This window comes from Suillus discolor, assembly GCF_016758755.1.
Source record: "Suillus discolor strain FC423 chromosome Unknown F5147scaffold_26, whole genome shotgun sequence".
NCBI lineage: Eukaryota > Fungi > Basidiomycota > Agaricomycetes > Boletales > Suillaceae > Suillus > Suillus discolor.
Window position 1 is genome coordinate 62,525 of NW_024541273.1, and position 27,315 is coordinate 89,839.

General features: G+C 48.3%; 9 protein-coding genes across 9 annotated transcripts; 3 read left to right on the forward strand and 6 right to left on the reverse strand.

The window, feature by feature from the left end:
• Positions 1-2,650: 2,650 nt before the first annotated feature.
• On the reverse strand, positions 2,651-2,929 carry F5147DRAFT_576633 (uncharacterized protein; the record flags this gene model as incomplete). The annotated part of the gene is made up of 1 exon (XM_041431334.1): positions 2,651-2,929. A coding segment is annotated over one exon (279 nt), but the record flags the coding sequence as incomplete, so codon positions are not given.
• A 332-nt stretch (positions 2,930-3,261) lies between these two features.
• F5147DRAFT_635631 (uncharacterized protein) lies at positions 3,262-4,083 on the reverse strand (the record flags this gene model as incomplete). The annotated part of the gene is made up of 1 exon (XM_041432895.1): positions 3,262-4,083. One exon carries the CDS (start codon positions 4,081-4,083, stop codon positions 3,262-3,264), a length of 822 nt encoding a protein of 273 aa, XP_041293000.1.
• Positions 4,084-7,786: 3,703 nt separating this feature from the next.
• F5147DRAFT_694062 (uncharacterized protein) lies at positions 7,787-8,719 on the reverse strand (the record flags this gene model as incomplete). The annotated part of the gene is made up of 4 exons (XM_041437283.1): positions 8,543-8,719; positions 8,363-8,486; positions 8,182-8,309; positions 7,787-8,129 (listed from the first exon to the last, which is right to left on the reverse strand). Coding segments are annotated over exons 2-4 (219 nt in total), but the record flags the coding sequence as incomplete, so codon positions are not given.
• On the forward strand, positions 8,380-9,346 carry F5147DRAFT_164951 (uncharacterized protein). Its single transcript, XM_041428353.1, has 3 exons — positions 8,380-8,719; positions 8,778-9,073; positions 9,124-9,346. The coding sequence occupies exons 1-3, from the start codon at positions 8,555-8,557 to the stop codon at positions 9,293-9,295; spliced, it is 633 nt and encodes a 210-aa protein (XP_041293002.1). The 5' UTR covers positions 8,380-8,554; the 3' UTR covers positions 9,296-9,346.
• A 9,784-nt stretch (positions 9,347-19,130) lies between these two features.
• F5147DRAFT_694075 (uncharacterized protein) lies at positions 19,131-19,597 on the forward strand. Its single transcript, XM_041437284.1, has 2 exons — positions 19,131-19,508; positions 19,578-19,597. Exon 1 carries the CDS (start codon positions 19,145-19,147, stop codon positions 19,361-19,363), a length of 219 nt encoding a protein of 72 aa, XP_041293003.1. The 5' UTR covers positions 19,131-19,144; the 3' UTR covers positions 19,364-19,508; positions 19,578-19,597.
• A 269-nt stretch (positions 19,598-19,866) lies between these two features.
• On the forward strand, positions 19,867-20,961 carry F5147DRAFT_576478 (heme-thiolate peroxidase aromatic peroxygenase; the record flags this gene model as incomplete). Its single annotated transcript, XM_041431322.1, has 4 exons — positions 19,867-20,089; positions 20,148-20,351; positions 20,400-20,613; positions 20,664-20,961. 4 exons carry the CDS (start codon positions 19,867-19,869, stop codon positions 20,959-20,961), a joined length of 939 nt encoding a protein of 312 aa, XP_041293004.1.
• A 227-nt stretch (positions 20,962-21,188) lies between these two features.
• F5147DRAFT_694081 (uncharacterized protein) lies at positions 21,189-22,199 on the reverse strand. Its single transcript, XM_041437285.1, has one exon. It carries the CDS (start codon positions 22,108-22,110, stop codon positions 21,625-21,627), a length of 486 nt encoding a protein of 161 aa, XP_041293005.1. The 5' UTR covers positions 22,111-22,199; the 3' UTR covers positions 21,189-21,624.
• Positions 22,200-22,407: 208 nt separating this feature from the next.
• F5147DRAFT_635640 (tRNA-guanine(15) transglycosylase-like protein) lies at positions 22,408-24,410 on the reverse strand (the record flags this gene model as incomplete). Its single annotated transcript, XM_041432896.1, has 5 exons — positions 22,408-23,393; positions 23,454-23,636; positions 23,670-23,828; positions 23,890-24,073; positions 24,142-24,410. The coding sequence occupies 5 exons, from the start codon at positions 24,408-24,410 to the stop codon at positions 22,509-22,511; spliced, it is 1,680 nt and encodes a 559-aa protein (XP_041293006.1). The 3' UTR covers positions 22,408-22,508.
• A 694-nt stretch (positions 24,411-25,104) lies between these two features.
• On the reverse strand, positions 25,105-25,634 carry F5147DRAFT_576470 (uncharacterized protein; the record flags this gene model as incomplete). The annotated part of the gene is made up of 3 exons (XM_041431321.1): positions 25,105-25,257; positions 25,307-25,429; positions 25,497-25,634. 3 exons carry the CDS (start codon positions 25,632-25,634, stop codon positions 25,105-25,107), a joined length of 414 nt encoding a protein of 137 aa, XP_041293007.1.
• Between the last annotated feature and the right edge of the window lie 1,681 nt (positions 25,635-27,315).

The window sequence follows — 27,315 nt, forward strand, 5'->3', positions numbered from 1 at the left end:
ATCCCATTTGGGATTGTGTCTGACCGGTTCGATTTTCTCGATCTTGAATGGATCTGTTTGGAACTCATTCATCAGCTTGTGTAGGGGTGATGGATAGCGTTTTCTCCCCTGGAAATTCCTACTTGCGCTGTACTCGTATGCTGACTTGATCCCCTTTGCTAGTGGGTGTGTCACCGGGAGCGATGCCATTCTCAATGTTGCCTGGTGGCATGCTTTCCTCAGAGTCTGTTGAAACGGAGGTATGTTAGCGTGCGTGTCTAATAAATCGGTCGCGGATGATCTTAGTCCCCCTGTTATCAGTAACATGGCCATCCTCTGCACTCTAGCCATCTGGGAGGCGAAACCTCTGGCTCCCCGACCTCCTCCTTTCGCGCTCTTTCCTTTGCTGACAAGGCCTGCGCACCAAACGTCGGCTGCATACAGCATTTTGGGTATGACGACGCTTTCGTATAGCTTCTTCATCAATTTTGCGTGGATGCCGGTTGTTGGGCGTATCATGCGCCTGCACGCCAGTACGTACTTCGTGCCCTTCGCCATCGCGTAAGCAGCGTGCTCCTTGAAGTTGAGGTTCTGGTCGATGATTACTCCCAGGAACTTGTGCGAGCTGGATGGTCTGATGGTGTGGTTGCGGATGGTGATTGGGATGCGGGGAGTTGGGATTGTTTTGCGATTGTCTAAAGGGTCTGGGATGCGTTTGCTAGATAGGCATATTAGTGCAGTCTTGTCGAGTTCAAACTCAGTGTTATGTCCTTCACTCCATTCTAACGCTCCCCCTTGCCTCTCCATCATATGCTTCAGCTTATTGTTGGCCTCCTCGTAGGATCTGCCTCTCGTGGCTAGCGCTACGTCATCTAAAAATCCCAAACTTAGCTCTCCCTTTCTTGGGTTGGGGTCAGCTATCCGTAGGACATCTGAGTTGTAGAATATGAATCCGAGGGGTGACAATGGGCATCCTTGGTCTATTCCGTCTATCACATTGAAGAGATTGGACTGATAGTCGTCAAAGAACAGGTATGTTGATCTGTTGTCTAAACGGCGTCGGTACCATTCTACATATTCACGTGGGATTCCGGCTTTCCTCAGGTTGTGCATGAGTTTGTTCACTATGACGCTTGGGAATGCTGCTTTGACGTCCAGGAACAGCAGTGAGACATGGTTGTTTTGTGAGGCCCATGAGTCGGTGACGAACTTAGTGAGTAAATGCAGGGAGTCCACTGTTGAGCATCCTGGTCGGCCTCCGAAGTGCGTGGCTGGAAGAAGGTTGTATCATTCTGCGATGTACGTTAGGTCGTCTGCTACACATGAGGATAAGATCTTAGCCATGGTGTCTAGAAGAGTTATCGGGCGGTATGCTTTTGGGGCGCTGTAATCTGGTCTTCCTGGTTTTCGTAGCACTATGGTAGATGACTGTTTCCATTTGTTTGGGTAGATGTTCAACGTAAAAGTTGCTCTGAAGATTTCGCCCATGAACGGGACTAGTAGGTCTGCGCATTGTTTGAATACCACATTGGTGACGCCATTGAGGCCGGGGGCCTTGTGTGCAGCTAGCTTGCTTATCGCGCGATGTATCTGGGCGTCTGAAATCAGTGCAAAGTCGCAGACGGGGGGAGGATACTCGTAGTTGGGGTCAACATGGTCATTTTCCGGTGGTGTCCTGAAGAATACGTCGTATAGTAGTTCACTCTTGCGTGCATTGTCCTGAGTTGCGCCGTTTTGGTTGTCCGCTCTTGGGTCCTGAAGCGTTTTGATTCTCGTTTGAATTTGGTCGTTGGGGGAGCTTGCGGCGTATCTGTGAAAGGTCCAGGTGCCTGAGGGATCCAGCTTGTCGAGCCACTCCTTCCAGTGTTCCGTCTTTGCATTCTTGATGCTCTCCGAGAATCGGTTGCGCGCTACCCTGTATTCCTCATGTATCGGATCATTTCTTCTGGCAAGGAATCGTTTGGCCTTGCGGCCTAACTTGTGTACCTCCTTGCGTTGAGCATCAAGGGTTTTGGACCACCATCTCTTGGCGTATGGGGATGGCTTCAACTTTGGTACCTTTTCTGCCACTGTGCTGGCGATGCATTGCGTTAGTGAAGGCTGTCTCGAAGGATTCGCGGCTGGTGAGTTCTCTTGGCTGTGGGATTGAGTCAAGTTTGTTGGACAGAGTTTCGCGGAACTTGATCCAGATGACTTCTCGGAAGTTTGACCTTGGGGTTGTGACTATTCGCTCGGGTGTGAGGTCCAGGGTGCTGATAATAGGAAAATGATCAGTTACTACCGGTCGCAGGTGATACTCTACACTGCATTTCGTGAAGGACTGCGCTAGCTGGGCGGAGCAGAATACGTTGTCCGGGCGGGTGAGGTTCTTGGTGTTGGACGCCTCTAGTGTTGCTATTGCCGGAGGGAGTACCTGCACTAAGTTGTACAAAGACAAGAGATTGATTAGGGCTCCTGCAGCATCTAAGTTCGCTGCAGTGAATAGATGCGTGTTATGTGTCATTTCCCACATGGGGTGGTGGCGATTGAAGTCGCCTATCCATACTATATGTTCATTCGCATCGCTGTTGTCACCTTGAGCGACCCTCGGCGCGCGGTTGCGTCTGGCGTTGTCTTCTGAACGCATGTGCGGTTCGAGGAAGTTGATTGTGGAGTCACTGTCGCAGGGGTTGTATATGTTGTATAAGCGTACCTTGCCAAATTGACCTGTGAGTTCTAACGCGGTGATATTGGGGGACTTGACCGGTACTATGTGCCAGTTATTTTTGGATAGTCTCTTGTTAACAAGGGTGAGCATTTGTGATCGTCCTGCGCTGTTGTGGTGGTCCGTCGGATAGACTACATCCCAGAACTGTTTAAGGTTAGAAGTGTTAGCGAGATTTACAGGGTTTAAATATGGTTCTTGTATACAGGCGATATCATACTCGTTCAGATTAAGGTTCTTTAACATATGTTCCCACGCGTTGGGCGATTTGCGTAAGTTTTGCTGCCATATCTTGAGACTGTCGTTTGCGGGTTGGGCTTCATTGTTGCTGTTATTCATTGGTCGTTATAGTGGTCTTGATCCCATCCTTCCAGGTTGTACTGATCATATGGGGAGCCGTATGGGGACTTGTTCCAATCAAGTTGCGGGGCGTGCTGCTGTTCTTCCTCCTGGTTGCGGCAGGGCGGTGGTTGTGACGGCTGCTTGCTGGCGATCCAGTTGTCTGGTAGGCGGGATTGCCTCCCTAGTGGTACGTGGTTCGCGTTCCGGTTGCCTTGGGTCCGACGGGGTTGTTGGTTTCAGTTCACTGTTCGCCATTCCCACGTTGGAGCATTCGGGGGAGGGTGGTGTTGTTGGGGCGCTGCCTGCTGGCGGGTCAGTTGTTCTGGCTCTCTGTCATTGGACAGTCCTTGGTTTGTCAGTGTCTCCCACGTGAGTGGATCTTCCGTGAGGTAAAATCGATACTTAGCATCCTCGTTCCGTTTCTTGTGGTTCTCCCATTTGCTTGTGAATGTGGGGCAGTTCCGACTCCAGGCGGCGTGTCCTTCCTCTTCGCAATTCTTGCAGCAGTATTGATTCTGGTCAGTGACTGAGCATGTTGATGTGCGGTGTGCTCCGCAGCATGTTCCGCAGGAATCGTTGTCTTGAGGACAATTTGCTGCCACATGCGATCCGTCGAATGAGTGACATTTTAAACATCTAGTGGGTTCCGAGATTAGTTTCCTCCCATATACCTTCTTGCCTTCCACCGAGAGCCCAAACTTGATTGCTTGGTTTGTGCTCTCTTTCGAGCCGAACGTGAAGATTGCGTGCGCTGTGCGCTGGTCTGGGTTGCGTCTTGCCATTGGCTTGATGTATCTGGCTCTGTGTATTGACTTAGATTTTAATCCGGCCTTCGTTTCGACCTCTGCTAATGCAGCGTTGTTCTCCGGCGAGAAAGCTATGGGGATGTTTTCGACTAGCACATTAAATGACCGGTCCTTGATGACGGTTTCAATACCGAAGTGTTCCAGGAACTTGCTTCTGTGTGCTGGGACGTTTAGCCATTGGACAGATTCTGCGGAGTCAAATTTGTAGAGGGCTCCTCCATGCGAGAGTTTGCAGGCTGAGAGGACAGCCATCTTGTCAGGGACCTCTGTGTTGTCCTTGGACATGAATTCAATCGCCATGGTGGCTTTCGCTACTAGTTGTGCTTCTGTTAGGTCCTTAAGAGCATTGGCAAAGAGTGGGGATCTCCTGTCTACTAAAATCTGTCGGGCTTGCGCCTCACTTTTCACCAAAGCTTTTGTTAGTAACGGAGAGGGGCTGTCCTTGGTTACAGATGCATATGACCTCTGGCCATTGGAGCCAGGCACATTGTCTGGTACGGAAGTCTGCTGTGGGGTAGCCAACCGATTGCTTTTTGCCGCCTCCACTAGTTCCGCCAATGATGATTGAACCTTCCTACGCACCTCTTGCACTGTGTCTTCCATGTCCTTCTTATGCTTCTCCAACAGGTTTTCCAATACTTCTACTTTCTCGTCCAACGTGGCGACTGGTCCTCCCATTAGGGCTTGGGTCTTGGCTATGATACTTTCGGTGTCGATGTTCTTATGGGCATCATGGACAGCGTATGCGAAAGCTCGCAGTATGTCCGTGTGCGTGGCTCCGAGGTTGGCTGCTGCGCTGAATTCAAAGAGTGCGACCGAAATAGACATTAGCGTGTTGCCGGCCGTGGGTAAGTTGAGGCCATGCGATGTGAGTGTTTTCCTCGCTGTGACTAAATTGTTGACGTCGGTCTTTGTTCCGAGACCTAGTGCGTGTTCCTCTATTGTCTTGCTGGATGAGAGTAGAGGCTTGCTTGCAGTGGTTTTGCGGTTGCCTCTTCCTGTTTGAGTTGCTGTGGCGGTATTGGTTGAGTCGTTTGACGGCATGGTTGGTGTTGAGCAGTGAGGGTGGCGTTCGAGCCGTTGAGTGACTGATGATAATTAGGGTCGAGCTTGAGGTTCCGGGTGTGCGCAGGGCGCCGTTGGGCTGCCTTGGCGCCGTTGAGCGCGTTTGATGCGGTTGTTTTCCGGGGTCCTAGTCGGGGTGCCACTTGGTACGGGTCCAAGGGGCGTTCTTCCATAAGATCTTTGGGAGCACGAAGTACGCTATTACATCATTCATTTTGAAGCGCACTTTTGAACGTTCCGTTAGTGCCGCGACCCTAGTCACTGTCTTTGGAGGCCGTGTGGACGAGCTCCATAGCTTCCTCCATGAAGAACGACTCCCAGAGGGCTGGGAATCGCACATCCGCCAACATTATGGAATAACTCTGATGCAATTAAACAAGACCATACTAGGAATTGAGCTTGGTGTGTGCGAGCAGGATTGGGCAGAGGCTGCACGGGAGGCTGCAGAACGTCATAAGGTTTATGTCTGAAAATCTGTCCCGAAGCTACGTGATGTTGGGAACTCGTCAGACGTTATCAACCTTACACACATCGTCTGCTCTCCCTTATTGATCGCGACACCTAGTACCCTTACCAATGAATATGATGAGTTCATCACCTTTGAATATACATTAATGTTCTTGGTTGTTTCACTCACAATTTACAATAGAGATCACCCATTGCATTGCGTCTGGTCTGAGGCTAGTAAAGGTGCACGTTCCTCGTGTTCGAGAGATTGTGCAGACGCTTGAGATTGCGTGAATAGCTTGAAGACTCAAACACATCCTCAGTCACGAACCTGTCAACGACTGACGAGCTCCGCAGCTGGCCCCTTGAATTTAAACGCAGGTGCCTCCAGCTTTCAGGCAAATTCCTCAAACACAAAACGCCCCCCTTCCTGTTCAATCTTCGCGGTTGAACAAACTGTCGAGCTTGAGCCGAACAATTGCAAATTCTGAACATGGCTCGCAAGGCAGGTATTACAGGTGAATACTCAACAGATGCCCAATCAAGGACCTCGTCGGTGGGTGCAGCTCACTCAGCACATTGACCGACCATCTCGTGACTATTATCATGTGAATCTCTCACACCACCATCGCCTCCAATCCTAAGTAAGTTCTCTACATAACTTATTTGTGTTAAAAAGCTGTATCGAGCTTCGACGCATTAGAGTCTTCCTGCATGTTTGTATGGATTCCGAGTTCGCACTCAGCTAACAAACCATCTCTCATGAACAGCAACATCATGCCATATATGTTTCCTTACATACTGTGTTCTCGTTGCTTCTGGCTGGTTGCGTGAAGGGAGTCTTCTGGGAGTCACGATGACAGATGTAGTGGGTAATCTGCACCGATGCCTGCCATTCCTGTCGAACTAACTGGATTGCTACAGAGCGACGAGGGCAAGTGGTGACATTTCGAGTGGTAAGGATTATGGGTGGATGATCAGGCTCATCAGGGAGGTGCTTGTCCTCGGCACCTATCAATTCACCAGCGACACAAATTGCGACCGAAACTTGGACACTCAGCACTGCATGGGAGGTCCTCGCAGTGTGTCTTGTATTTTTCAATACTCACGTCAACGCCAACTGAGTGATCCATTGGGGATCTTCGTGGTGTTGGTAAAACTTGGCACTTTGAGCTCGGTGATCAGATTTTCGTTCTGAACTTCTGCACGAGGTATGTCTGCAACCACTTCCTTGCCTTAACGTCTCCATTGTACCACCCCGGTATTCCTTCACTCACGTAGATGTTTGTACACCTTGTCCGTTGCGTTCGGTACAAGTACAGTTGTTGTGTAGGAACGTACACGTATACGTATCAACTGGCAGTGGTGCATGATATCTGTGGTGTCGAGTCGGATCAAATTGGAAGCATATTGATTCAGCGTTTCAGTTAGATTTAGAGACACCGAATAAGTCTAGACAAAATAACATGTTGCAACTACTTTGTCTAGCCAGAAGGATGGCCGAATACAGGACGAACGATACAAACGGGAGATTACCGAGTGAAAGAGACGTGTCTAGTAGAAATTCCGCAGCAGCTCACTAGATACATATATCTGTGTCTGAAGCGCTGATAAGTTGTATTCATCTGAGGACAGGCAGAGGGGATGATTAGTGCTTGTTTGAGCTCAGAAAACAACGAGAATTACTGTTTTGAGAAAATAGTACCCTCACACGCGATCTCAGTGAGCATGTTGCTCTCGGTTGAACGTTGCAAAGTTGTCCACAATGAAGATGAGATTAGGTACGAACCGGCAGGATATTGATTACACATAGAGTAAACGCTCGCGAGAGGCCCAAAGAGCTTGACCTAAACAGATGACGTCACAACAGACCTCCCACTAGTACCATGTCGTCTGCAAACTCGATCTGAAATCAATTAATCACCAGTGATAAGGGTAGGGGCGAGGCGAGGCGCCGCAACTTCGAACCAGAAGCTTGGGCAATGGGCATGTAACAACGGAGACAATAGAGAAAAAAGAAGCACTCGATTCATGCTGACAAAGTCCAAATGAGGTCGTCGGACCGGCAACCAAGTGGAGCCGTGACGAATTTACCCTACTAGGGTCTTTGTTCACCGCCACCAGTATTCGCGATCGCTGGAGCTGCAATATTGTTTCAATGTTTCAAGGGTCTGATCCAGGCGTGCTCGCAGCAAGTCATTCCAGAACTCTATGTACGTAAGTATACAGTATACACGAGGTTTGTACATGCACGATTGGACTGTATTCTACACAGCTATTAAGTACTCCCTCGCTCCCCTCCGTCTTGTATTCCCTGGACCTCTTACCAGCTATCATCTAACCCACCCGACAAAATGCCCTCTCCGTCAGCCAAGGCTTCGATCAAGGCTTTTTTCAAGGATCTCGATCTCAGCAAAGTATGCGCAATTCGGTCGAAGCGCCCCACAAAGAACAGACGCACACAGTACAGCTCGACAACCCACCATGAAGACAATGACTCCATCTCTGCAGATATTCCCAGTGAGTTTTCCGTTTCTTCATCCACTCTCCATTGGAATTCATCACTACTAGTGCACCCTGGTTCTCTGGCGGGGAATCCAAGCCTCGAGTTCTCCATCAATATTTCCTCCGCTACAGCCTCCCATGGCAATTCCGCCCGCACAATTTCTGACGTCGTTCAGACAGTTGGTCCTTTCGTCCAGGGCGTTACATCTGCAATTCCAGTTGTCGGTTCTCCGATCCAAGCTGTTATTGGTGGATTGTTGACAATCCTTCAAGCCATAGATGTGAGAGCTTATTTTATTACCAGGATGTTTCTTGATTCAAAGACCGCCACAGAGACGTACTCAGAATAAGGCAGACTTAGATCGCCTGACCTTACGACTTCAACAACTAAGCTGTTATCTGTGCAACGCCCCGACCCCCCAGGATCCCTTTGAACAACACCGGAGGAAAGCCATAATTGGGTATATACCTTCTTGATGTGTTCTTGAATTTACTGACATAGAGTCGCACTCAGGATGCTGCTAGACATGCATGCCAAAGTAACACAGTTGGGCAAGCGTGGTCTCGCATACGCATCTGTTACACAAGATATCACTGGATGCTCCACCGAAATAGACCATTATCTGGCGGATTATTCGGTTGTGTTCTACTCTCTCAAGATTGTTTGCATGCACTCACCATTCCGCTTTATTAGTTGTCATCTCAAATGCAAAATCGACACGACATGGACGAAGTGTTGGCAATTCTACGGAGGCAGCAGGATTCTGTGGGACCCACTTCCATGCAGTTAACCGCACTTGGTTGTGTGAAAATAGTAGACGCAACAGGCTATGAACATCCAATATCAGTGACCTTTTGCACCTCATTTCAGGTCTGCCTTCCCAACGTAAAATCCGTATTGGGAAGCTTGCTAATCAAATTCTCCATAGCAACTCAATGATATGCTCCAGGTTCTGTTCAAATCAGAGTCGATCGAAGCTCGAATTCAGAGACGGTATATGGAGCAAGGACAATACGATTTATGCATTGACGACGACAAACAAGTAACCCGACTTACAAGCCATAAATGGCCAAGAATCGAAGCAGGCACAACGATCGTCATGAGGGTCATCCTTGAACAAGAGACACGGCCGAAAGTTGAATACCAATGTCACTTTTGTGGCGCTGTCAATCGCATTGGCGCGGAGCATTCACTCCAACGTCAGGCTGGTTGCTCGATCAATTGGTGAGTATAATTGTCTTTTTTGTTGGCTGACAGCGCCTAACAACCGAAAGCCGAGTATGCAAACGACGATTTCAGATCTCCCGCGGAAAAAGTTCAAAGCGGAAAACACGATCCTGCATTGACTACATTCCCGGAACTGAAGCAGAGACGCACCTTATTCGCAACTTTCATGTCCAGCAAACGGTATGTTACCATGAAACTTCGCTAACAATGTTGAACTGAAAGTGCAACAACCCTAACCCTAACCTGTATGGTGATGGTGCTCTGGTGGCATCCCGCTCTCAGCTTGTGCGTGTTCTCGTCTTTTACGTTGCTTACTCCACGCTGATATGGTGCTCTGGTGGCGTCCCGCTCTCAGTTTGTGCGTGTTCTCGTCTTTTATGTTGCTTACTCGACGCTGATGGTGCTCTGGCCGCGTCCCGCTTGCAGCAAGTGCGTGTTCTCGTCTTTTGACCTGCTTACTTGACGCTGATGGTGCTCCGCCCGCGTCCCGCTCTCAGTTTGTGCGTGTTCTCGTCCTGTGACCTACTCACCCGACGCTGATGGTGCTCTGGCCGCGTCCCGCTCTCAGGGGGTGCGTGTTCTTGTCTTTTGACCTGCTTACTCGACGCTGATGGTGCTCTGTTCGTGTCCCGCTCTCAGAAAGTGCGTGTTCTCGTCTTTTGGCGTGCTTACTCAGCGCTGATGGTGCTCTGGCCACGTCCCGCTCTCAGATTGTGCGTGATCTCGTCTTTCATGTTGCGTACTCGACGCTGATGGTGCTCTGGCCACGTCCCGCTCTCAGATTGTGCGTGATCTCGTCTTTAACGTTGCTTGCCCGACGCTGATGGTGCTCTGGCCGTGTCCCACTCTCAGGCGGTGCGTATTCTCGTCTTTTGACCTGCATACCCGACGCTGATGGCGCTCTGGCCGCGTCTCGCTCTCAGATTGTGCGTGATCTCGTCTTTTGCGTTGCTTACTCGACGCTGATGGTGCTCTGGCTGCGTCCCGCTTGTAGCGAGTGCGCGTTCTCGTCTCTTGACCTGCTTACCCGGCGCTGATGGTGCTCTGGCCGCGTTCCGCTCTTAGTTGGTGTGTGTTCTCGTCCTTTGGTGTGCTTACCCGACGCTGATGGTGCTCTGGCCCTGTCCCGCCCTCAGAAAGTGCGTGTTCTCGTCTTATGGCCTGCTCACCCGGCGCTGATGGTGCTCTGGCCGCGTCCCGCTCTCAGAGAGTGCGTGTTCTCGTCTTTTGACCTGCTTGCCTGACGCTGATTCTCTGACAAAGACCCGCCCTGTCAAAGTGGCAGGGTGTGATTTCAGTGCTGCCGGTGTTTCACCGCCAGCGATTGCCTATTCTCATAGGGTTTGTGATGTCATCTGTTGAGTTGATGCCGTCAGGATCAGTTTCTCCACGATTGCCCAAGTCACGTTTCACCCTCGCACGGTATGTGATGCTATCTTTCCTGGTGAATATCCACGTCTAACTTTTTGCATTGCGCTGTCAGACAGTGTATTTTTATATTACGCATGCCCTTGAACTGATTGTGAGTAGCAGGGTATGCGTATAATCGCATCCACGAGGTATAGGAAGACAGTGAGAATGAATCCAATGAGGATGGAGCGCGCTTTCAGCCAGCGATGGGGAGGATAGAGGAGTGGAAGGATAGGGTGGACCATGAGGAGACAATGTTTTATGGCGCGCTTTGAACGATGCAAGAAATTGCTATTCCCTGTACAATTGCAGACCTGGCTTCATGTGCTTTAATGTTTGTTTCCCTATGTATATGAATAGAATCGTCTTCAGGTGAACCTGGAGTGTTCAAACTTCAAGCTCAAGATTACTCTGTTTGAAATGCATGCCAAACACTCTGCTGCTGTGCCTCATGTATTTTGTTTTGCCGCCATCATCTTGTCCTAATCCCTCAACGTTGTATCCCGAGCTGCGTTTCCGCTGTGTTCTTACAGAGTGCCCACATCATATCTCTGTAGGATACACTGCGCCACACTGTATAGCTATTGTTGAGAGCCGAATCGTCCGAGGGAGTTGAGAGAGAAGAGGCCGAGAGATCCGACAGATAGGTACGGCCAGAGGACGATAAGGTTGCTGGTCCGAGCGCAAGCCAGAACCGGCCAATGGGCAGCGTCGACATGACGTCGTACTGCGCCCTGAAATATACGTCAAAACGATATCTCTTTATTTCTGTTCGTTACTCACCTAGTATAAAGCCAGGCGGCTATCATAGCGACATCTCAGTTCTTCAAACGAGACTGAGATGTAAGTCCTAGTCGATTCCTGTAACGTCAGCGTTAGCTGACCAAAAGACCGTAGCGTACCTTGTGTTTCTAGGTACTGCACATGTCAATAAAGAGTTCTTCAATAGGGTACGGTTGAAAAATCCCCGCGACTTTTCAACAGCTGTTTATAAACAGACTGCCTCAGACCATTTATCAACAGGTGTTTTAAACAATTTTCAACTAATAGTTATTAACCGGTTGAAAAATATTTATCAACAGTGTGAATAATGTTTTCGCAGTGAAAAAATGTGAAAAATTAGAATATCCAGTCAACGGGCCTCATTTTCGACAATGGCGCTTTGTTCTGGTCCATCCAAAAGTCCTCTGAGTTGTCACTGCTGTGTCCAGTGTCCTCGGCAGGCACGTCATTGGTAGTTTGTTTGACTCATGTGGTAACAGCACGAAGAAGGTCTCTGTTGATATCACGAAACTTCACCGTCGGTTGTCGGTCGATAGGGTTCCTTTCGTGGTCTCATCTTTTCAGCCCAGCAGTGAATGTCATACTACTGTCCAATTTGAATCATGTCAACAAGTGTCTGAGCAATCTGGTTAGCACATATCGCCCATGTGAACTTCGATCCTGTCCGTTTGTCTGGCATGGAGTTAAAATTAAGGCTGGCGGGGTCGGAAGGGGTCCGATTGTACTTTTTCGAGCCTCGCAAGTTGATTCAAAATATTCCCACACGCCCTGGATTTATTCACAATTTTCAACAGGCCTTGGGACACGATGACTTTTCAACAGTGTTATTAACAGTTATTAACAGGTATTATAAACAGCTGTTGAAAAATATCGACTTTTCAACCGTACCCTATTCTTCAAACGAGACTGAGATCGTACCTTGTGTTTCTAGCTCCGTCTTAACGTTCCCGCAAAGTCCGTTCGCTATAGCTATATGTATCTGCACCATCATGGTGGGCCTTCATGTGCACGGTTCAAGCTTCGCGTTGCGTTTGACTCAGTACCAAGGTGTTTATGTGAATGGTATGATTCCTTTCGGCTTGAATTTTTTGAATTTTTTGGGTTTAATGTGAGTTATACGAAGCTAATTGGCCGAAAAAGCGGTTGCGTGTCTGTCGCGGAACTTCGAGTCCTCAAAAGTGACTCATCCTCTACTTTGCAAGCCTGCATGTGCGCTGGTCTAAGCCCTGCTATGGTCGTGCGGCCACACATGTACTTTTTAGGCTTGTTTGTCGGGCAACAATCCCAATATTCTTTCAAACTCCTCCTCTCCTATAGCAGAGTTTGAGGTTTGCCTGGCGAGTGACGACTGTAAGGGGCTCTCATCTCTTTCTGACCTCCTCTCGTCGTCTCGCCAGGTAGGTTCTCTTTAGTTTTATATTATATGATTAATCTCTTTCTGACCTCCTCTCATTGTCTCGCCAGAAACTTTTTGTGTCATAATTCATAATCTGTCACGAGTTCCAAATACGAACCATTATACTTTCCTAAATTCGAAGTCCTTTAAGCGCACAAGTATAGCGCCTGTAGTATGTACCTAAAGATAAACCTAAGAACATATTTATAGTTGAAGAAGCGCCTATGGCGTCTATTGTAGAATTACCGAATTCCCCTGTACCTGAATCACGTGACTTATCAGAAGATGACATCATGCCACACGACACTCTTGGAATGTTCCAGAGTCTTACTGCGGCTGCGGCACATGTTATGACATCTGTTACAGTAACATGGCATGAGTCCCCTGCCAGCAGACAGCCCTCCGCCACCGCACAGCTATAGACGATACCGGAGTCTCACCAGCTCTATGACGATAGATGACGATAGATGATGATAGACGATAAGCGGCAACTGCCGGCTTAGATAAGCGGTCTGGACCGCATATGACGACACATGATGACATAGGTCTAGAAGACCTATTTATGTTATCAAGATAGAAGGCAAGCCTCGTGTTGCCTCATGTACTGATAGAAGGGTGCCGCATAGACCCTATCTACAATAGAAGCCCGCCTCATGGACGCTATCTCTGACTCATGTAGATAAGCAGATTAGAACCCAGCTTCGAGCTGAGCTTAGATACGATAGAGTAGCCTTATATAAGGTCGAAGATTAAAGTAGATGTTCCTTACTTTAATCTTACTAGGTTTACCCTTGAACTCCTTGTCCCGCTAAAGCTACCTGCTCGACATCGACTCGTACCTTCAGTGACGCCTCTCACTGTCTGTAAACCGCTATCATCTCAGCGTAACCCCTCGTTAACCACCATGAGCTACGTTCGAGTACACAACCTTTGCTTGTCTGTAAAGGCCGACGACTCTCAGCACTCGGTACCACTGTCATGGTTGTCGCTGTTTAGATCATCCTAGTCGCACACAACCGTGTGTCGTAACAACATCATAGTTATATATAGAATCATACGATACCTTTAATTATTTTCATTGGTTAGTTAGTTCATACTCAGTTTCGATCTCCATCTCAATACATGTATATAGGTAGTGTCTTGTAGTCAGTAGTTCTTTAGTTCAAACCTCTTGTATCTCCAAGTGAGCAATCCAAGACATACCTGCTGCCCATCCTCTGTTGTGATCTTTCTTTGTTTGAGTCCTAGTTTCTGCCCTGCGTTAATTCGTTTAAAGGGTTGTGACATAATCACTTCATTTTCATCAAAATAAATTCCTCATGTCTAATAATGGAATTGGGTCATCACAAGCTATCTCCAGCACATCTCAAACCACTTCGTCTGGAGTGGAAGAAATTCCCGCACATTCGGACTCAGAGTGTGTTGAAAAATGTAATGAGATTATTGAACAATATCGTCAACGAGAAAACGCAAAGGCAGACACCATCCTTGCCTTGCATCAAGTCCTTCTTGAATCAACCAGTATCAGAGTCAGAGGAAGCCTCCCAGAAGCCCTGGCAGTTTATGTCGATATGCTCGACTCCGTTGATAGAGCGAATGGAAAGGCTGCCGAGCGGGGAAGTCAAGTTAGGAGAGGGTCACCTGTTTGTGAAACAGAAGAGCGAGACCTACCTCCAAGGGAAGAGATTCAAGAGGATGAAAATAGGGTCAGAAAGGAATGAGCAGGTTCCGAGTCTTCTGACGAGGATGAACCTCGAATCAAATGATCTCGAGGACACCTCAATACCTCCAAGTTTCCATGGCATGAAAAGCGAGTCAGTGCCATTGCCTCTTTGGCGCCAGATATCAGACAAACCTTCGACCAACTTGAATGATTCGCAGTTGACCCCAAAGCAGTTGTTTGGGACATCTTATCCATGCCTGGATGTCCACCATTCCCTCCGGAACAATGGCTCAATATTGTCCAATGGAAAGTTGTCGACTTGGGAAAGGTCCTTGAAGCCGCCCATTCCACGGACCTTGAACCCAAACAGACACACGTCATCGACGACAAAGTTGAACTCTCATTTCGGGCAAACAAATCTTCGGTTGGAATCCACTCAGCCTCAGATCATAACATTGCCTTCACCAAGTACATTAATGCCCTTACCTTCGTCTTTCCACAGCATTGGGAAGAATACACCAGTTGGAATGCTCACATGTCCGGACTCTTTCATGCCTTCGAAACCTCATGACATCATCGTGTCATCGAGTACGATAAAGCGGTCCACACCTTGGTGTCACTCCAACAACACTTATGCCTCACTGATCATTCCGCATTTGGAGAACTCCAATACACCTTCTTGTCCTCCTTTGGCGTGGGTCCCAATTCCTCCGAATCAAACTCTAGCGGAGGAGGGAAGTCAGATTGGGCAAGTGGGGGAGGAAAAAAACGAGACCCTTGTCACAAGTGGAATCGAGGAACATGTCTCAAGACCTCTTCGGAATGTTTCTTTGCCCATTGCTGTGACCGAAAGGGTTGTCGCGGAGCGCACAAGAAAACCGACTGTCCATGGCTCGGTAAGATTGGAGAAGGATCAAAATAGTCTTATTGCAGCGTCTCCTTGTCATAGGAGAAAGAATATCTGGAATGATCGCTCACATCCTCAAAGTCCGACTGCTCTGTGGACAGAATCTGCTAAACCTTTGCCTCGGCCTCCAAAACAAGAATTCAAAAATCTTTCAGCGCTTCGCACCATCTCGGATTTTCCGCATCTGTTTCACGTGTCTACCTCTATCAACATCAAGGAGTTTGAGTCCTTGCTTTCGGACCATCCTAATCCTGACTTTGTTAATTCTGTTTGTCTCGGTGTAAAGAGTTGATTCTATGTGGGCGCTACAAAAGTGTTACCTTTAGACTCAGAGTGTGAGTGAGATGTTCGTCCCAAAGAGACTGCCTATAGAAATGCTCCTTGATATAAAGCAAGGGATATCTTGTTAAGATCGAAGTGAGAGAAGGAAAGTTACCAAGAGTGCACTCGGTGTTCCGAGGATATGTCCGAAGTACCGAAGTACTTGTCTGAAGTGGTCCGAGGGTGGTCCGACGTCTAGAAACGAAGGTCCGAGGTTGCGCAAAGCGTCCAAAGAGCTTCTGCTGAACAGCGAAGGTTCCGAGAGAAGTATGGCGGGTGTATCGAAGTATAAGACTTGCGAAGTATAACTAAGCAAAGACTATCGGGAGAACTCAGAGACAGCGAAGAGCGAAATGGCAGCGGTCAGGCCAAACAATCATTCCGAATGAACAAAGATTGATTGTGTGAAGTATGACTATCCGAAAGTGACTCTACTAACTATGACTTGTAGCAGGGAAAGTGAAGTCCAGTGCGAGTATCTAGAGAGGCAGATCATATCCTATAGCGTGAAAGTCCGTAAACTGCGTAGGCAAAACTAGTAGCGAGATAAGACATCCGAAATGTAATAAGACTCGAGGCGAGCCGCTACAGAGATATGCATGTAATAAGGTGCAAGGTGTGTTGTTATACGTGTAACTGATGGGCCGACGACATATGTGCCCCTAGACATAATCAATAACAGATAACCAAGTGAAAAACGCACCAGCGAAGTCAAACAGACACAGACGGGACATGGTATGGAGGATCGGAACTGTATACAGGCCTCAGAAATAGATGGACGACCTCTGGACGACTCAGACGAGCGCGCGGAACCCTCGGAAGGTAAATGGAGTGTCGAGGAATATGTGTGTGAAATACCTATGGAATTGGCAGGATACGAGCTCAACGCCGATCCGAGTGCTACATCGGTCTTCGTGAAGGTTTCTGGCCGTTCGCTGATACGCACTATGGCGACTGGCCCTTAACTTTCGATAACTTTTCATGTCCTCTCAAGTCTGCTGCCGAAAAGGAGTTTGTAAAATCTCAAATCGATAAAGAAGTTGCGCTTGGTTGCTATTCGGAGGAGTTTGGACCAGATCTTTTACCAGGGATGTATAGTATGCCGGTACATGCTGTGCCTAAGCCTGGGACTAGTAAGTTCCGCTTAGTTACTGATCACAGCGCTGGAGTGTATGCTCTTAATTTGATGATCTCTCGGGATGACATTGCCAGGGTGACTCTGGACAACATTCAGCATCTTGGGAGTGGTCTCTGACACTATCGTCGATCTCATTTGGGAGGGGACTTGCAGCTTTGGAAGGCTGATGTCTCAGAAGCGTATCGTCATATGCCAATGCATCCGCTTTGGCAGATAAAACAGGTGGTAACCTGGGAGAATAAGCGGTTCATCAATTGCTGTAATGTCTTCGGTGGTCGCACTTCCCAATGAATTTATCACACTTTCATGTCTCTCGTAATCTGGATCGCCACCGTTAAAATTCTCATCTTCTATCTCTACATCTATGTCGACGACTCTTTTTCCTTTCAACGAAAGGAGGAAATGGAACTGTATGCACCTTACCACAAGGTGTTGCCTCGTAATCTTTGCAAGCTTCTTCAGCTCTGGGACCATCTCGGAATTCCGCACAAAGAATGAAAGCAGGTCTTCGGAATGGAGTTACCTGTTATTGGTTTTGATGTTGACCCCAACCTTATGCACATTAGGATGTCAGACCAATCGCGTTCAGATCTCATCGACAATCTTCATGGCTTTGCTATCCAAGGCACTCGGTGATCCTTGCAGGACTTTCAACGTCTTGCAGGACATCTTAATTGGGCTCTTAACGTTTATCCGTTGTTACGTCCTGGCCTTTCAGCAGTATATGCCAAAACGGCAGGCAAACTGGAGCAGAGAGCTTCAATCTGGATTAACTGGGATGTCGTTCGTGAGCTCACGTGAGTCATCAATCATCTCCTTACCTCTGATGGGATATACTTCATCCGCTCTCTCGCCTGGGACTTTCATCATATGTCTCAGGCTACGTTAACCATATATACTGATGCCTCTGGGGATGGGATGGGATATTGGTTCCCGTCTCTGAACCTTAGGTTTCAGTCTCGCCTGCCTGAGGGTTGCCCTTCGGGCACCATATTCTTCTTCGAGGTGTTGGCTGTCACTGCCGCTATTCTAGACACAGTTGCGCGGCTGCATCCCTATGACCGATTGGTGGTGTTTACTGACAACATGAACTTGGTCGCGATGTTCAACACCCTCACAGCACTACCTCCATATAATTGGCTTTTGTTGATTGCCATGGATGCTATCCTGGCTTTGCACGTGGATCTGCGTGTCTTTCATGTTGCGGGAATACATAACACGGTTGCTGACTGCCTTTCGTGCTGGAAGAATGAAGAAGCTGTTCGAGTATCTCCGGGATTACTCATCTCACCTTTTCAACCCCCTCGGAATGCGCTGGGGGCAGCGAAAAAATGATCTCTCAATCCTCTAATGCCAGGCAGCCGCTCCAGGAGGCCTGGTCCCTAGAACGTCTCATACTTGAACATTCTATTTCTCTTGGTTTTGCTCTTGATCCTGCAACCTCTCGGGCTTACTCATCTCATCTTAACTCTTATTTGTCTTTCTGCGCAACGCATCACTTTGCCGTGGAACCAAACACTGATACTCTATTGTTCTACGTGGTCTACATGTGCCAACACATACAACCTCGTTCTGTGGAATGTTATCTGTCAGGGATTGTTAGCCAATTGGAGCTGTACTTTCCATCCATTCGTCAAATTTGTCAATCTCAACTCGTGAAATGTTCCTTGCAGGGATCTGCACGTCGGTTTGGTCGCCCTGCAATTCAGAAACAGCCTCTATTACGCGATGATCTAGTCTGCATTACATCTAGCATGCCTCATCCGTTGTCGTATGACGACATCCTGTGGCTCACTCAACTCTTATGCGGTTTCTTCGGCCTCATGCGTTTAGGCGAGCTAGTGTGGCCAGACCAAGTTGAACTTCGTGATTATGCAAAGTTGTCTCTGCGTCACTCAGTTCATTTGAATGCTGATTATTTTTCATTTCTTCTGCCTCGCGATAAAGCAGATATTCATTTCAAAGGGAATGAAGTACTTATTCAACGGTGTGAGGGTCCCGTTGATCCTCTACAAAATTTTACGGCATACCTTGCCATTCGGGATGTCAAATTCCAACTGCAACCTTTCCTTTGGTTGCGCAGCTCTGGTAAACCACCCTGTCGGGCATGGTTTATGCGTCATTTGCGCGTATTTTTTGATGTCTCCATTGCGGGACATTCATTGCGCGCTGGTGGTGCAACTTCTCTTGCGGGTGCCAGTGTCTCACCATCCAGCATTCAGCGAATTGGGCGTTGGCATTCAGATACATGGGAACGCTATGTTCGTAAGAACCCGGTTTTGCTGCAAGTGTTGCTGTTTGGTGGACATTCTATTCACGATGGTCCGGCAACTTAATTTGGTGTCTCTTCCATCGCTTCGCTCAATTATATTTATTTATTTTCAAATCATTATTTATTTTCTTTCCCTCCCATCCCTCCCTTATTTATAACGTATAGCGGTCGAGAGTTCATGTCTTTCTATTGGTCGTTTTCTTGTTGTTATGTATTACTAGTTTTTCGGAGCGTCACGGCTTTTTCTCGCAGGTTTTTGGCTAGGCTCACTCTTCATGTATTATTAGTTCAAATTTCCATAGGACTCCCTGTCGTCTGCAGGGAGTCGCGTTTGCACCGGCTATCTCCACGCTTCCTCTGCCTTCCGCACGGGCCAATTAGGCTACCCACATCATGATGTTAATTTATTACTGACTGGTATCCTTATTCTTGGCAGTCACGATCCTGTTGACAACTGGCGAGCCCTAGAGTTATGCAGAATTGCAGATGCCTCCGTCTTCCACGAAATGAAGTTTCTCAAGCACGATCGAACCATTCTCTTCGTATGTGATTTCCTGTTTTCTCTTAGCCGGAACAATGGCGAACCCTGAACTTTGGATGCATCGTGGCAGAAGCTTGATGGTGCCTATTGGTAGGTGGCCTAGTACATAGCCTACTAACAGATATAGAAGAAACGACTCTTTCCCTTCAGCTTGAATTCAAGTTGCTTCAAGATACTTCCTCTTGGAGAAAAATGCGACTCCCGGGCCTGCAGCTACTCGACATATAATGCATGCGGTGATATGGAGCCTTCCGATCAAAGCAAACACAATCACACCAAACATTGCTTGTATCTCGTATATTTACTCAAGCTTAGCACAAGCTTCCGTCTCCAACTACACCTATCCTCACGGAAATAATATGGGCTTCTTCTCTGGCTTGTCCCATTGTTTCTTCGATGTTGGGATCATGGCTTGGGATGTGCTCCTCACGCTCTCCAACCTCCTGAGGAGCAAGTACCCCATAGGCGATGTCATCCCTGAGGGCCGCCCGGGCTATGGAGGGCACTGGCCAGAATTCATACCTCCCCAGTTAACCAACTCCCGCTGCTCGTGCCCCGCATTCAATGCGATGGCCAACCATGGTGAGTTATTCTCTAATTCTGGGTGATGAATCTCAGTGTGACGGTATTTAAAACCTAGGCATCATCTCGCGCAGCGGCCGTAGGGTCTCGTTTGTCGAGCTCAACAACCATATCCAGGCAACCTACAACTTCAGTCCTACCTTCTCTTCTTTCGTGCTGCACTTTCTCGCTCGCATGCTTAAAAGAAACTTCAGCGAGGATACCTTTGATCTAGAAGAAATCGACCTGCACAATGGTATTGAACATGACGCCTCTCTTTTACGTGAGTAATTTTCTCCGCTTGTTCTTATGTTCAATAATTTGTCTTCAGGCCTCGACACTGCTTTTCAACCAGACCAATCGATAACACACGTACCCTTCATTGAGGAGTTACTCGCGGCAGCGACCGGCAAGGACAGGGACGGCAATGATATCATCACCACTAAAGATTGCTCTAGGATTCTCGGCAAGCGTCGTGCAGTGGCGCGTGCAGTAAACAAGGAGTTCTCGCTCAGCTTCTTCCACAAGATCTTTGGTAGCACAAAGTATGTTATTGCGTCATTCATTCCAAGCATCCTTCTGAGCGTTCTGTCAGTGCCTCGACCCTAATTACAATCTTTGGAGGTCGTGTAGACGACCTACACAGCTTTCTTCTTCATGAGCGGATCCCAGAGAGCTGGGAATCACGCATCCGTCAACCTCATGAAATGACTATTATCAACCTCGACAAGACTGTTTTGAGAGTTGAGGTCGGAAGGATTGGACGTAAGCGGCACGAGAGGCTGCAGAAAGCCATTGTAGTGTTACTCTTGGATGAAATACTCATGACGTGGGACACTGCATCTGGTTTTATTATAACCGTGGCACTTGGTACATACTGTATCATTCGTTAATCGTTATATAGCAATGATATATTACATATCACTGCTGTACGACGATTAACGAATGAGTAGTAAGATGCTATATTGCCTTTTGAATGTATATCTTGGTCGATTCCATCGTCTTTTGATAACTAAAATAATGCATTGCAATGAAACCACCAGCGTGATCGATCGAGGGGTCACTTGATGTTCGTCCACTGCTCCACCTCAGTCCAGATTAGGACAGTGATGCGCTTTGGAACGTTGCCACAAGTACTCGTACTAGTAGTAGTATAGATCCGCTATGTTGCGATAGTGCATGTTATTGTTATATTTCTGTATGGTACACCGTCCGCTGAGCCGTGCGATTGTACCACTAGTATGTATATTGCAGTAGCTTGAGCAGAGGAAGTAATCGGAGGGTACTAGTAAGCCTACCCTACCCTGGGCCCGTGCTGTACTTGCTCCGAGTCAATCCGATTGCTCTTGAATATGGATGTAGTCCGATAAGTAGTTAGTCCGAGGCGACACAAGGAATTTAGCAGTATGCAACAGCCAGCTCATTGTGAATGGAAATGAAATGACATTGTCGACTTGGACTCCTACCACCGATGATATGACTACTTACTGGAAGACCAGATGCAAGTACGTGTGCTACGATGAGCCTCGATTTCGTTCCAGTAGGGGATGAATTTGTTACACGCTATTATTATTGTCTCTTTCGTCATCCTGTAGACGCTTGAGGCAGTGAAACACCGCATGAATGCCTTCTCGAACAGCATCCACGTCCTCAGCCACAACCCTGCCAACGACCAACGAGCTCTTATCAGGATGCCACCGCAATATGGAGCCGCGGATCCTACTCTTCTTCGTAACAGCATTACTCCGAACAGAAAGAGACTCGAACAGGAACTCCGAAATCGCAGGTAACGTGAAAGCATCGGTATCTCTGGAAGAAGGCGCTGTCCGAAGCGGCCACGGGATATCTGCGAACGAGAGAGCTTCATCCGACGCGGCCAGCGCTTTCCACCGCTCATCGTAATCCCTCCATCTGCCTATTTTTGTCTTTTCTTCTTCTTGCAGCTTGAGCTCCGCGCGAATACGCTCCGTGCGGGCTTCATCGCGGCGCCCTTGTGCGTCGCGCAGAACTCCGCCGCCTCGAACCCACTCTATTTCGCTCATCTCTATGAGCTCCTGCTCCTTGTGAAGTCGATTGATACGCTCTTCATCGTGCGGCGGTTTCTCGCTACGCGTCTCGTCCCCTTTCCCAGTTGTGCTTTTGTCAACGAATGCTTCAATGGTATTGGGGGACTGAGGTATGAATGCGGGGTATGGTCTTGACGTGCCTGATATCGGAGGAGGAAACGCGAAGTACCCTTTTGTGCTCATGCAGGATGTCAATCAGTGCAGATGAACGACAAGGTTGAACATGTCTGTTGATTATGTCATCCTAGGAACGGCCATCTGCTATCTCTGACAATACCAAGTAGGAACATGTATGCATTATGGTAACGGGAATGTATGTAACCGACGTTATGAAACTTACTGTACAATTACTGTACCTCATTAGAATGTACCGATCAAACTTTCTTTTCTTTCTGTGCCTCCCGCGCCAATCTTCCTTTACCCCGTGCGTGCTTCACGTCCTTCCAGTTTTCCAGAGCAGTATGGAACACTGACATATCCCCATCGTAAACCTCCTCAAACCTTGTGACCTCTCGGGCAAAAATGGTTGCTGCTTCATGTTGATCAGCATGACCTGAAAGAATCGCTCGCACTCCAGTAAGCAGGGCATCAAGGACGGCGACGTTATGTGCGACAAGGAGTGTGTGTGCAGACATCTCGTGGGTGTGTAAGAGGTGGTGCAGGTAGGCTCGTGTGAAAGGAGGTGAAAATTGTTCCCGGCTCATGCCGTCGTCTAAATGCGCTTGGTGCGACTGAACGTCAACTTTGCTATGGTAGATCGGAGACGTGAGGGCAACTGGAGAGCATGCAACGCAGGGGCAAACGGGAGTTTGAGACGAAGATGTTCTATCGCAGCCAGCGAGGAAGGCGTCTGACAACCTGACGAAGTCGTAAGCGTATTTCGCATCGTACAGGTTGTGACCAACGTCGCGTTTGCGATGGTCTGGACCACTGTCATGACTGCTGGGCACTGGAAAAATAAAATCGAGAGCCACTCCGATATCAGCTGCTTTTACAGCCCATCCCGCATCGAATACATCGACTCCAACATCTCTGATCAAACGCAGGATTTCGTGAGGGGATCGAACATCCGTGACAAGGCGTGGTTTTGCGATTGGGAGAGGATCTAACGATGCGCGGAGGAGTTCATCCAATGTGGGGGTCAGGGAGAGGAAGGAAAGAGGCTCGATCATGCTGGACGAGAGCGATGTGGGTGTATGAGCCGCGTTAGGCGTTGGCGCTTGTGCTAATGATTCCGAGTTCTGTAGAATCAAAGAGCTCTCTGCAATTTCGATGCTTCCGCCCTTATTGCTGTGGATCGACGAAGGAGCTGGTCTGACATGAAGGGCGGCTAGGTCAAATGCATATCCAGCTACTCCTTCATCCAAACATGACAGTGGTTTCACCGCGTTTGCTTCCAACCCATGAAGAGTCTCCATGAGACTGTGCGAAAAGGCTCTCCTTGCGGAAGTCGAAGTACCACCAGCCATATGCACGAAGACATTCAAAGCAGTAGGAGTTGACTCCGTGGATGAGTCATCCATCGTGTGTTCAACAGGACGCAACAGATCTGCGAGCCAAGCCGCACTGCGCTCGATGCTTTTAGTCATGCGTTTCTGCGAGTGCGGGGCAGCAGTAAAAGGCGTATCACTGAGAGCAAACGCGATATCAGGCTGCATTGTCAGAACATACGATCGCCAGTCCGCAGGCGTAACCTAAAAATGAAAATGAAAAGCCTTGATAGAGGAGACTCTACCTTCATAAACGAATAATCACCTTCCTCACGCCACGCATGCATGAAGCTGAAACATGTGAATTTCCATTTGGAGGCATCTCTCGAGCATCCAAAGGATCACGAAGCGAAAGCGAAACGATGTGTCTCGAGCTGTCGAATCCAAAGAAATCATGTAGTGGCTGCGATCCCGCTTGATAAGTGGGTACTGGGGGTGTTTGCTCGAGGCTTGAAGTCGAAGATCCGAAGCGTCACTATTCACCATACGGGGATAGCAGGGTGAAATGACAACTCACAATGACTCAAAAGATACGTTGATCCAGCTGATACCATTTGCAGAATGAACATGGTCCCTTGAGAAGTGTGGAATTACACCACGAGATGTTCCGATGAGAAAATTGGGTGTTGGGATGTCGATGAGATGGTTGGATGGAGTATCGGATGGTCGTGTCAAGCACAGCCTACCAACGCGGGGCCCGAACTGTTTCCCTTGGTCCAGGATGAAAGTGAGTTTAGGAAAGCGTGAGCCGACGCGCTGGGCTCCTCCAGGTTGTGTCTGAGCCATCGCTGATGTGGTGATCTAAAGTTGAGATAGATGCAGCGGCGTTTTTAGGGAAAAGGTATGATCTTATAGTATATGGGTTATGGTACAAGCTGCAGCCTGCAGGGCTGAACTTTAGGAAAAATTGAAAGGGGTCACCGTTCAATAACGTTCAATATTTCAATATTCAATTTGTATATTGAGACCAGTGCTTATCGCAGATCGGAGTCCAATCGGAGCTGTTAGATACTTTTTTTCCCACATTTTTCTACCCCCGCGGTGTTTATGTGTCCCGAGTCATGATGGCGAACAAAAACAAAATTTCGGATCAGTCAAAATGTTTGAGCTACGATTTGTATGTACATCATCGGTAGCCATCTAGGATAAACCAACGGAACAACAAAGAGCCATGCAGATTACAGTAAAAATATATATGAAAACAATGCCACTTCCAGATCCATAAATTGCAATAAAAACTTGATGTCGAGTGTATAAGCACCCGAATGCAATGCCTGAATGTGATTGAAGGTGAGAAAACAAAAAAATAAATGTAATGCCCGATGATATGCTTAGTGGTATATGCTTATGCTCGATGCCTGATATGAATCAGGATGCTAAGTAACAAATAATGCTTGGTGACAGCTGTGAGGACATGTGTCAATCAAAGATAGCCGGAGGGTGAAACGGCATACATGTCAAACGAAGGGATGTATCGCTGCTAAGCATCGTCACGAAGGAGACACAATTTGGGCTGCCAACTCCCCTGTGACACACGATGCAGTGAGACAAGAGCGAGCTGCTCGATGCGAATTCCATTAGGACCGATACGCCATCTCGAATTCGGGGGATCGCATTGAGTTTTCGCATGCTCCTGTTTAGGGTTAAGTAAACTTCAGACATGATACTCTTAATAGGCTGACCTTAAAGAAAGAGTGAACAGCGCCCGCAACTTTGACCGCCAGTCTTTCGCGTGTGTTCGGCGACCTTGTTTTCTTCCAGTCTTTAGAAGCAATTTGCTTCGTAAAAGATGGGTATCCAGGCCACTGATAGATCACATCAAATTTTCGTAAGCAATGCTTGGAGAGTACTTCAACAAGACGGATCCTTTACCTCAATGCGAATAGAGATCGTATCCCCAGACATGTCCGAGATGCGGTCATCACGTGCCTGGAGGTGGGTTGTCTGCCGATGTAGCAACTGTTCCAAAGGGATGCCAGCTCCCTCTGCGACGTTGAAAACGACTGGCATTCCACTTCCGGTGGTGAAATGAAAAGCATGTGTGGTCCCTACATTGTACAACTCTTGGGGGACTGTCGAACCTCGACCAGGAACATTTGATGAGATCGATGAAGTAGTTGCACTACTAGTCCCTCCAGACGACGGCAAAGAGTGGACGTTAGAGGCGCCGGTGATGCGCGGTGTGACCCTCCGTCCGTGCTGCACGATACTGTTAATGATATCCCCACCAAAAATCAAGATATTACACACCAGTATACCATCCGCTGAAGATTCCAATGGACGTTTTTGCGACGGGGAGATTGGGGATTGCCTGGAACCTGTTCCTGTCATGGAATCCGGGCCGTAGAAGCCTGGGCTCTGAGACGCCCTGTTTAGGGGTGTTGCCTGAGAGTGGCTGTAAGCGGTCACACCGCTTGTATTCAATGGACTTAACGTCGAGGGACCGCTAACATCCGACGCTACCATCGGGCTGTATCGCGGACTGTTTCGTAAACTTGACGTCATCGGGCTTGTGAGTTCCGTAGGTGGGGCGGGGGGCAATGTTGTGGTCAAGTAAGACTGGGGTTCTGGGAGGGGCGGTCCTACAGGATTGTCCCTGATGAGCTCCTGTGCTACAGGAGCCGACAACACGGGATCGAATGGCGTCTGGTACAGGTATCCAGTGTCATTCATCTCATGGAACGGGAGTTGATGGAAGTAATGCTGTGGATACTAGAAATCATCATAAGCGATGACACTCATCGCTTCTAGCTGGTAACTCACTGGTAGATTCGGCGGTACGCCACCCGCAAGGTTGTCATACATCTGTGGCGCATTGTGCTGGGGATCGTACACGTAGTCGCCAACGAGTCCAGTATCTCCAAACTCTGTAGCAGATGGTATCTGATTATACATGTCTTGTGGGATTCCGTGATAATCTTGTGCGCCACCGAAATCAGTGAAGGGGTCCTCCTGATCACCGTGGGGAGGGTAGCTATACATTGATATAGCGCTTTGAGGGGTTTGAGATATAGAGGCTATGGTCGCTCACGATGAATTGGGAGAGGACATGAGGGTGGAAGAGATGAGTTTGAAGAAATATGGGAAAAGCAAGCAGTCCGTGATTTAAAGGATGCCAATAGCCACCGCCACAGAGAACATTTTGACGGGGCCACGAGATGTTACGAAATACGGGCTTCGAGGATCGGTAAAATGGCCAATAATGCAGTGCAACCCACACATCCAAAAACAGCACACGTAGTGGATTTGGAGGGTGAAGCGGCGGAAGCTGAGAATGATACGAAATAGTGCCCAAAAGGTACATGGCGTCCGGGGGCTGTGACTTTCAGTGCCGACGAAAATACGGGCTCTAGAAAAATACGAGGAAGGTCGAACAGGGCGGCAGACCCCAGAACCAGCACGCGGGGCGGAAGGCACTATTCGTTGGTAGGCTGATGCGCTCAGCCCAATAATAGCGATACGTAAGGTCGAAGCGGAGGAGTGCATCGCTTCACTGCATGCTGGACGGGGAACGTGGTTGCACGGGCAACAGCCTGGAATATGTACACCCCTGAGTAGGGGCAGCAATGTGTACTTCATTTACATTATGAGGCTTCAGTACTCAGTCGAGTGGCGAGTCACGGTAGTCAGAACCATCATTGATCATCATCAGGAAATACAAAGACTGCCTATTACAGAATTCAGGACAGAC

Excerpts from the sequence above, each read along its gene's own strand:
- F5147DRAFT_164951 (XM_041428353.1), top strand. The coding sequence starts at position 8,555 with ATGCAAAATCGACACGACATGGACGAAGTGTTGGCAATTCTACGGAGG. Across the intron at positions 8,720-8,777 it reads CCTTTTGCACCTCATTTCAG|CAACTCAATGATATGCTCCA; the intron begins GTCTGCCTTCCC and ends AATTCTCCATAG. Across the intron at positions 9,074-9,123 it reads GCTGGTTGCTCGATCAATTG|CCGAGTATGCAAACGACGAT; the intron begins GTGAGTATAATT and ends AACAACCGAAAG.
- F5147DRAFT_694075 (XM_041437284.1), top strand. The coding sequence starts at position 19,145 with ATGTCTTTCTATTGGTCGTTTTCTTGTTGTTATGTATTACTAGTTTTT.
- F5147DRAFT_694081 (XM_041437285.1), bottom strand. The coding sequence starts at position 22,110 with ATGAGCGAAATAGAGTGGGTTCGAGGCGGCGGAGTTCTGCGCGACGCA.